We start from the raw sequence: 10,566 nt of genomic DNA, 5'->3' as shown, positions 1-10,566 counted from the left end.
CATCCGTGGTAGGCAATGATGAATCTTTGGCAAGTAGATCAGCAACATTGCTAGACACCAAAGAGGGATTTTAAAGGTTTAATCACAATTCACACGATCAAAGATCCATTTATTTTTTTCATCTCTCGATAGTATTAGATAATCCGTTCTACTTATCTTCATACATTCAGGGTGAAACCAGAGAAAACACGGACCATCACAGTCGATTCCTTCATCAATAACAAGTTTACAGCAACAAGGACAAACCTCAGTCCGGATTCATGGCAATAATGACAGTAGAAAAGTTATACAGGGAGCGGCAAAATGATCTGACGGTTTAATAATGTAAACAACTCAAACGTTTAAAGTGGTACAAAGTGTTTTATTGCAGATTTCAGATTGGTATTTATGAACATTTATAAAAATAGCCAAAAAAGGGCGAGTTGATCCGTTTAAGATTTGAATATAACGTCTTTCAAATGATGTCCGTCTTTGGCGATGCATTCTTCCAATCTTGTACTGAAATTGTCAAACACTTTCCCTAACATTTCAGGAGAGAGGTTGGCTATTTCTTGGCGTATGGTTTCCTTCAGTTCGTCCAATGTGCGGGGTTTGTTTGTGTATACTCTAGATTTCAGCAGTCCCCACAAGAAGAAGTCACAGATGCTGAGATCCGGGGAGCGAGGTGGCCACGCAATGTCCCCGAAACGCGAGATGACTCGGCCACGAAACTTGCTTCTTAAGAAGTTTATTACCACATTGGCTGTGTGGGCAGTTGCGCCATCCTGCTGGAACCAAATTCTGTGGCGGTTGAAGCGATTTATGCGTATTTCGGGGATCAGGAAGTTTTTCAACATAGTCCGTTATCGTTGTGAATTGACGGTTACAGTTAGACCGTTCTCTTCAAAAATGTATGGGCCTATAACACAATTTTTTGTTACGCCACACCACACAGTGACCTTGGGACTGTGAAGAGGTCGTTCATGCAGTTCTTCTGGATTGTTTTCTGACCAATATCGGAAATTCGGTTTGTTAACATAACCATTCAAATGAAAATGAGCTTCGTCGCTCATAATGAGAATTTTTTCATCTGTAAGCAAATCAATCATTTGCTCTGAAAATTCAATGCGTTTTGCATAATCACTGGGCTTCAACTGTTGCACGATAGCCATTTTGTACGGATGAAAATGCAGGTCGTACCTTAATATTCTTCTTACCGAGCGGTCAGACATCTACAGAGCTGCAGCTTGTTTACGTGCAGGCCGCCGAGGACTGGCTTCCACAGCTCCTCTCACTCTCTCGACGTTCTCTGGCGTCCGGGCTGACCTTGGACGACCTGTTGATTTTCGTTTTAAAGCTGAACCGGTAGCTCTAAAGTTACCCACCCACAGCAAAATGGTGTTTCGAGTTGGCACTTTCCCTCTTGGAGCCACATTAACCCTCCGTTGGCCGCGCACTACTCCGTAACGCGGTTGGTTGCGGGTGAGCGCTGCGCTCACCAGCTGTATTTTCAGTTTAAATTTGGTAATATTTCGTTTTAATTATTTTAGTTGTTGTTTTTTTTATTTTCTTTTGTACTTTATTTCGTATAACAGGTACATGTATTTTAATAATATGATACAATTTATTGCATCTAAACTACAATCTTTGATTGCAGTAAAGCCTAGTGGTAACACCAATATTAATTACCCTTTTGTGTATTCTTGTTTCCATAAAAACAAGAACTTGTTTACTTACGTTTTAATTAGTATAAAGCGTAAGGGTAAAAAAAACTAAATATAAGGTGGTTTCGCAACTTTACTAAAATACATAACTATCTTAGAGTCTACAACAAATGTATATCGTAAATTAAAGTTGAGTTTAAAAAACACTTAATTTACTAGATTTAAATCAAAATTTAAAATTGTCCTACTCCATATCCTCCTCATCATCTGCCTCTTGCTCATTTGTGTGGCATGAGCGACACATTGAAACCGTGTGTTCCCCACATATAGCGTTATGGCATGTCACACACCTCAATGAAGTCTTCCGGTTTTTCTTTTTTGGGCAATATGCACACTTGACTCGTCCTGTAGGTTGTGCTTGAGGGGCAAGACGTATTTGGTCTTCTGGGGTGCCATGCTGCTGAATCCTCATACGGAGATCTGTGTGAATTCCATCCTTTTGAACTCTAGAAGCCATGTAGCCCTTAGAGAGATCAAACGCCAGGTCTTTTAAGTATTTTCTGCGTAAAAGTTTGCTGTTATTATTGCTACTGAAAATAATCTGAGAGTTGATTCCAGCAATATCTAGTAATGTAAAAAATATTCTCAGTGGCCATCTCTAGCTGATCCTAGACACTGAGTACTAACCTTTCATTTTTTTCAACGGTATCAACTCCACACGTTTATTGTGAACCGATGCTGAATAGATGATTCTCTCATAGCTCTAGGATTTTCTGTAGCCCAAACATGCATGTTATGGGAGTTGAAAACACCCTCTCTTGTAAAACTGGCTTCATCTGTCCACAATATTTTTTTAAAAAAGTGATACTCTTCATTGTCTTTGTTTAGGAGCCATTCGATAGAACGTTCTTCTCAAAGTCATTTGGTTCAAGTGATTGAACCAGGGTGAAATGGTACGGGTGAAACCTATTAGACTTTAAAACATTAGAAACTTTCCAACGAGAAAGGCCAGTAGCTGTAGCTAGCTGTCTAGTAGTACTTTGTTCGGGATCATCCTCAACCCTCGCTAAAATATCTTCATCTGCATAAACATAATATTAGGACCTACCTCTCTTTTCAACTTATGGACAGATCCTGTTTCTGTTAAGCGCTGGTGGAGTCTGGAGAACACCTGTGAACTAGGAGTAACACGGTCAGGATAGCGAGCCCTGTACTTGCCCTGTACGAGCCCTGTAATGCTCATGTCGTTTCTGGACATGACCCACACATTCTAGTTTTTCAATTTGGTAGTCTGGGCCATAAGGTTTCAGCTGTGCAATAGTGGCAAAAGCTGCTGTATCGTCATCTCCAAGGTATTCATTGTATCGTATGTTATGCAATTGTTCAGAGCGCAAGAAAATATTTCGCACGCCAGCCACCTCCATGCCCCCACACGAGCCTGCATAATTTGCAGTACAATTTTGGCCACGTTGATTTTCTAATCTTTTTTGCATCTACAGGACTTGCTCAGAACTTCAACGTCAATAACTTTCCCTGTAGTGATGCTTATGCCTGTGAGCACACCATTCTGCGACGTGTGGCCACGCTTTTGCCAAGATCCATCAAACGTGACAGTCAGATTGCGCTCAACAGTTACTGGAGATTCATTTTCTTGGTTTTTTAAGTCTATAGCATCATTAGCAGCTTTTTTCATGCTAGCTAAACTTACCTCTTTGATTACATTACATAGAATTTTATTGAAGGGCTTGAATTCAGTAGGGCAAGGCAAGTTCATCATTCCGCAAAATAATTTTGAAGCTTGCTCTCCAAGGCCAATGCAGCGAAATGAATATGTCAATCTTACATTTATCTCAGCCTTACCTGTTTCAAGTATTTTACTTGATACAGTGTATATTTTACTGTTAGTGTCACATACGCTTATACACCACAAACATTACATGTAAGTTCAATGTTTACACTCGGGCCTAAGCGTTTCCTAGCGATAATAGACATTGATCCACCGCACTGTGCACAAACACAAACTTTATTGATTAAATTTTCAATTGTTTGCAACTGTACAGTATTGAAACATTTAGAATCACACTCGTATTATGTGTTTTCTGACAGGTTCTCACTTATTTTCTTACTCGATGTACTTTCCTTGGGAGTGTAACTAGTTCCAGGAGTATACACAGAAGTTCCAGGAGTAGGCCTAGGACCACTAACACCAGTTTCGTCATGTTGAACTATGGGAGAGGGGGGCACTTGTGGACAATTTCAAGATTTTATTTTTTGTATTTTTTTCTAACATTTATTTTTTAGTAATATATTTTGTTATAGATTCATTAGCTTATTACTGATTAAATAAACTGCATTTCAAGAGTACTAATCAAATAGTTTTTTTATAATAAAATTTTTAGTAAACTAATGCACACTGTCCACAACTGCCCCAATGCGGGGCAGATGTGGACGTACCAATATTTTTACGGGCCACATGTGGACACATGGAAAAAATAGAATTAAAAAAGCACAAATAATTTTTAAATGAGTATATTTTTAAAAACTACATTGTTCCCTGATATAACTTAACATATCAAATACACTTTTAATTAGTGAAGTCATTATTTTTAAATGTTTCACACAGTAAGAACAAAATTACGTAAAAATATTACAAGTCTTTACTCATGTTATGTTTACATCTTTTTGAAAAAACAATAGGCCTAAGCTAAATTTGCAATAAATTCTTATATTTCTCCTTTAAACTGAATGCTTTCTTTAAAAACGTTAAGTTATTAGCCAAAAAATAAAGGCCTATCCCATGTTATATTCATTGAAATCAAATTTAAAGATAAAAGTGCTAACAGCTCTTTCAGTACCCCCTACAACTTTGGGCTGAGCAAGTTTAAAAACTAAGTCAGTTATGTCCCACAATACTCTCATCTGTAACATCAGGCTTCACAAACTTAAAAGAATCAAACAGATCTTTTTTTTCTGAAAAAAATTTACTGTGAATTCGGTGAGTCCATGTTTTCACTTATTTGAGCAGCAACATAGTGCTTAACGCTTTTTTTTCCCACTCAACTTAACTAAAACAAAATCGTTAAGGTTAATATTGCTTTCCATCTTTATTAATTTCCTCATACTCTTCTTCGTTTTCCACTTTCTTCACTTAAAAACAAGAGGGCTCAGTCCTTCACCAAAATCTATCGAATCTGAGATTCTTCTGAGTCGGATGTTTTATCTGAAGACTTCTTGGTAAACTTAAGTTTTTACAAATCCCTTGCTTAATTTTTCTCCAAACTAAGTTTTCTCTTACAACTCTTCTGACTAGGTAAAAGCTTAGCTTCTTTTTTTTATCTTCCTTTTCTTAGTTTCTTCTTCAATTCTATTTTTTTCCGGCGTATCTGTCAATATGCATGTTTTGCCTTTTTTCTACCTCTGCAGCTTTCCTTTCTTGGTTGAGATTTAGGATAAGGCCTAACTTCTTCAGGTGTCAGTATTTTGTTTGTTGTTTTGTTGAATATTGTAGGAGTGTTGAGCTGTGCTAAGCTAACGTCACACATTGGTCTTGAAAAACTATTTCAGAAAGGCCCTGCAATTGGCCCAAATTCACCGTCGTTATCAAAAGGATTTTCTATTTCATCATTATTTTGGGTAGCCCCACAACCTTCTTTTTCAGTTAAAAAGGTTCTGAGGCAAAGGTTGCTCAGTCACTTTAGATGGTGCATAGTCATCTTCATTAAAAATCATCTTGTTGTATGGCACGATACCGGTTTTTTTAATACCCAGACAATATGTTCGTCCTCGTGAAAGCGTTATCATAGGCTTTAGCAGACAAACCTGAAACATGATAGATTGAAATCGTTCTTTCCTGGGTTCTGTGATATCCCAATGATTAAATTCTGCCTTGCAGGTGTTCTTGAAGGATGAAAATACACCTACATCCAGAGGTTGAAGCCTATGGCTTGTATGAGGCGGAAACGTGAGCAACACAATTCCATTGTCACGACAGAAATGTATCAGTTCAATGCTGACGTGGCTTTCATGGTTGTCGAGAAGCACCAAGATAGGATTTTCCTTTGATGCACAAGTGTGTTTTTTGAATATGTTTCATAATTTGCAAAAACACATCCTGTGTCATCCATCCCGACTTTGTTGCAAAACCAATGCTACCATTAGGGGCACCTGCAATAAAAGCATCTTTAAAAAAAACTCTTGGGAAAAACATAGGCTGGGGGTATAGTATTGCCCAATGCATTTACAATAGCACAGATGGTTACAAGTTCACCTCGTTCAGCTGATACTGTCTGTCCAACTTGTTTTACTCCAGCTGGAGCAACAACTTTTGGTGCCTGCAAATACGGTCGTTAATACTGATTTCATCAATGTTTATTATTCTCTCATCAGAAAATATATACTGTTGAGTTACTTTATACAGGTTATCAAAAAAAAGCATCTACATTTTGTTTGTTTAAAATTCATGTTTCTTGCAAGGCTGGTATTTTTCTGGTTTCCGTAGTGTTAGTCTAGGATGGCGACGCATGTATCCTTTCATCCAATCAATGCCAGCAGTTTTATTTTCTTCCCATGTTTTGGGCATTTTACTGCTGACTTTAAGGGCATATGAATATGCAAAATCTCTTACTTGTCTGCAAGTCAATCCATATTGCAATTTACTAGATTGAATCAAGTAGTCTTCTAAATATCTTCTTCTTCTTTGCTGAAGACCTGCATGGAGCTGTACTTTGAAGTACCTCTTCTAAACGGCACTGACGGGAGATCCACGATTGGTACTTCATTTTCTTCTAATTTATTTTCCTCTTTTAACTTTTTAAACCGCTTATGCAGCAGCGACTTGGACACTCCATGATCAGCAGCTGCCTTTCGAAAAAGAGCAGTTTCCATTAAGGAGATCCTGGAAGAGCTCGTTGGATGGCATCTTCAGGTTATCGAAGCTCGGTCTGTCTTAGGTGTGTAGGTTCTCACCATTCTACCTTGTAATATATATAACTGACATCAGTGGTTAGGCCTGTAAATAAAAAATTTTAATATTTTTTTCCCTTTGATTCATTCCTATAAACACCATGGGTTTTACGCAAATAAAAACGCAACTCGTTTCTAATAGACCTACTTAAATTTCGGTAGGCCCCTAAACTGCTATTCTAAATGGGACTTTATTACATTAAAATATAATTCCAATAGATTTATAAAATGTAGGACTGTTTAAACAACATATTTGCTAAAAATATACACATACAAATTGGAGTGTTGGGGCACTTGTGGACATGTCCACATGTGCCCCATTTTTAATGTCCACAAGTGCCCCAAGTGACATTTTATTATATTTCCCTCCCAATCTTAGTTTTAGGTTAGGTTTTAGGTACACAATACATACATCAAATTATTGCTAAAATAGTGGAGATTCACCCGTAATATACTTTTGTTAAATAAAAAACGTAAACACAAAAAAATATTTGCCTTCAAACACAGTGCTAAAATTTTACTTTAGACTATAAAAAAACTCAAAAATTTCTCACCTGTCTCAGAGTGTGTGTGTATGAGCTTCAAACTTTACTTCGTAGAGACAATACACTAGTACCATCCTATTAGTAAAACTGTGAACTAAATTCTGCACCTACAAAGCGGGAAATTCAAACTGTCCACTTCTGCCCCTGTCCACAAGTGTCCCCCCTCTCCCCTATTTTGGGTTTCCCCACATTGTTACGTTTCTTCAACACTCTATTCACAAATCTAGGCATATTTATAAACTATTATTATAGATTATAATTATCAAATTTATTAATATTCAAAGTTTATACCGGTACATAACCTGTTTTCACTTCAATATCAACACACTGTAAACAGTAACACATGTAAACAATAATGAGAAGCTGAAAGCAATAAACACATGACAAACAGGTTTACCAACCAATCAAACCAGAATATTAATTTTGTACTATTTAAAATGAGTACTATATAAAGTTGCAGCGTTGAAGAATGCAACTTAAAAAATGGTCTAGATTTTGGTTGCAGTACTTCACAAAATAATAATAAAAAAAAAACTACTCTTCGAAATTGCATAAAATTGGTCTTAAATTAAAGGTCATAAAATTTATATTAATATGCAATCAACATTTAAAAAAGTATTTTTCCCCTCCCAACACCCTTAAAAGATGTCCATGCTGCCTTCTCTTTTGTTTCCATTTTGTAACAAGAATTGGGATCTCTCATGAGTTTTCTAATGTCTGGTCCGACAAAGATTCCTTCCTTTAGCTTTGCCTCGGATAAACCAGGAAACTGCTCACAAAGATATTTAAAACACTTCCCTTCTTTTGGCAGTGCCTTAACGAATTGTTTCATCAGCCCCAACTTAATGTGAAGTGGTGGGAGTAATACCTTTGTTGGATCCTTAAGGCTTTTCCTCTCAACATTTTTAACCCCTACATGTAAGGTTTTTCTTAGTGGCCAGACTTTTTTTTAAGTAGTGTTGTTTTCTGTCTCTACTGTCCCATTCACAGAGAAAGCAAGGTCACTTTGTATAGCCACTTTGTTGCCCAAGTAGCATTGAAATCACTTTTAAATCACCACATAGTGTCCATTTATGGTCCGGATAGCAGAGTTTATTTAAAACCAGTTCAAGGTTTTCATAACATTCTTTTAAGTGCACCGAGTGTCCAACTGGCACAGACGCATACTTTTTGCCATTGTGTAGAAGTACTGCTTTAAGGCTTCTTTTTGAAGAATCAATAAAAAGTTTCCACTCATCAGGAGGATATTCTATTTTGAAACATGCCATGAGGCCAGGAACATCACTGTAAAACACCAGATCACCTTCTTGAGAGAAGAAAGGTACAAACTTCATCTCCCTGGATCAATACTAACAAAAAGATGTACCCGGAGCCAGCATATTTTTATCTTTTAATCTAGATACTACAATTTCTGCCGAGTTCTTAGGAAGACCTAGGTCTATAACTAAATCATTACGTTCAGATTGTGAGAATAGAATGGGATCAGATGTGCCGGGATCGTAGCCATCACTGTCTGCTTCACTATCACCTTGCTGATGCAATGGCTCATGGTCATCTAGAATATCATCCAAAGAATCTGGAGGAGAGGGTATTGGTACTCCAGGTCCATGAGGAACAGGGCGAATGGCAGATTGTATGTAACGGTAACAAATGTCCTTTTTGTTTTTCAAATTGAAACCTTGCACGTTACAAGATCAAAAGTAGCAGTTATCACCATGATTTTTGGGCTCCCTCCAAACCATTGGAATTCCAAAACGTAAGGACTGCTTTTTACCTTGAAACCATTTGCCTCAGTTCTTCAACACACACTGAGCAAACTGTGTGGGGCCCAAGACTTATCTTGATCGCCTAATTTTATACCAAAATAAGCAAAGTATACTTTTTCAACAAAATAATAAATGTTTCTTCGTTGCCTTTTAATAGTATAGTTACCACAAATGTAGCAGAAGCAATTTGGTGAGTTTATACATCCTCTAGTAGTCATTGTTCATAAATCAAAATCACAACACAAGAAAACAGTCACTACTCTAAAGCACTAGTAACAACAAGACGTGAACAGCCTAGAGTGAAAAGGTACTGTGAACTGAAGAACAATAGCAGGAGCTCACTGCTTGGTGATGGAGGGGAAGGGGCAGTGCGACAGACAGGCACTGACATGAAAGATACTCGCTCAATGAGTCAGTAGTAAGTGAATGGGGAGGGGGGAGGCAATGGACAAGCACCGACATGAAAATACTGCTGGTTTCTCCTAATTACTCTTTATTTTACGTATAGTATAACTTATGTAGTATAAAAACTGTTATGTAACTAAAAATACCTCATAGTATTTTTGTTATAATTTTAAAAAGAACTTTATGGGGATTCTAAAATCTCAAATTCAAACTCACTTAAATACTAAAAAAGTATAAAAAATAGCTAAAACTAGACAAGCAGTTTGTTGAATAACTGTACGTGATGAAATTTTTTCCACTATTTTCCCAAAAATCAGCGTTGAAAATACTATAAAAATCACTTATTGAAATTGATAAAATTTTTATGTCGCAGACCTGTGTAGTTAGATAACGATTTATGGCCATGAAATAAATATAAAATTAGTTTTTGATAATCAAAATAGATTATTATGACACTAGTAAATTAATACTACGTTTAGATTACCCCTTTTTTGTTATAAATTGTCTTTTAACTGTTTTTCTGCACCCCGTGTTTTGGACATTTCAAAACACTAAAACGAACATATGCAGATCTAAACCTCAATAGTGTAGTGTATGATTGGAAAGCTTATGTACTGGCGCAGTTTTTTAAATATTTAGCTACCTTCTTGTATACAGGGTGTAGAAAAATACCATAGACCAATATTTTTTTTTTAATTTTTAACAGATACTTAAATTTTAAACTTTGGAACTATTAACAATAGAGTTTTTATTATTGATCCTTTAAAATGTTCACTTATTCCTATTCAAAATGTAATGTAGAATACGAAAATTACGTCATTTACTCAAATCCGTTTACAGTTAGTTGAGAAATTGCTGTAATATGTTTAAAAACATGGTTATTTTAGAAAAAATTAAAATAATTCATTTTGAAGCCAATTTTTTTGACTTTGAACTCTTACATACATCATTACACTTCATTTACTTTGTAATTTCACCCAAAAAATATTGTAACACCGAATGTCTAAAAAAAGCACTGTTTGAACAATTGAATTTTCACATAGAAATTATTTACTTACATATTACTAAGGTTGTTTTGATCTTTAGACCTATAGATTTAAAAAATTACTACTTTAAACGATATGTGATAATAATATGTTTTTATGATTTACAGTATAAAAAAGCCGTTTTACATTATTTTAACTTGGGCCTTCAATCTTTTTACAGATAGTACATATGATACTTAGGTTTCACGTTTTCAAGAAC

At 36.1% G+C, this 10,566-nt stretch overlaps 1 protein-coding gene across 1 annotated transcript; it reads right to left on the bottom strand.

Annotated features, from left to right (window-relative positions):
• Window positions 1–431: 431 nt before the first annotated feature.
• On the bottom strand, window positions 432–836 carry LOC124370216. The gene has a single exon (XM_046828506.1). The coding sequence runs from the start codon at window positions 834–836 to the stop codon at window positions 432–434; it is 405 nt and encodes a 134-aa protein (XP_046684462.1).
• Window positions 837–10,566: the final 9,730 nt, after the last annotated feature.

This window comes from Homalodisca vitripennis, unplaced genomic scaffold (genome assembly GCF_021130785.1).
Source record: "Homalodisca vitripennis isolate AUS2020 unplaced genomic scaffold, UT_GWSS_2.1 ScUCBcl_48;HRSCAF=789, whole genome shotgun sequence".
Classification (NCBI taxonomy): Eukaryota; Metazoa; Arthropoda; class Insecta; order Hemiptera; family Cicadellidae; genus Homalodisca; species Homalodisca vitripennis.
Note: the sequence above shows the minus strand (reverse complement) of the source record. Positions and strands in the feature narration are given on the sequence as shown.

What these genes read in the sequence shown, in the direction of transcription:
- LOC124370216 (XM_046828506.1), bottom strand. Translation starts at nt 836, where the DNA reads ATGTTGAAAAACTTCCTGATCCCCGAAATACGCATAAATCGCTTCAAC.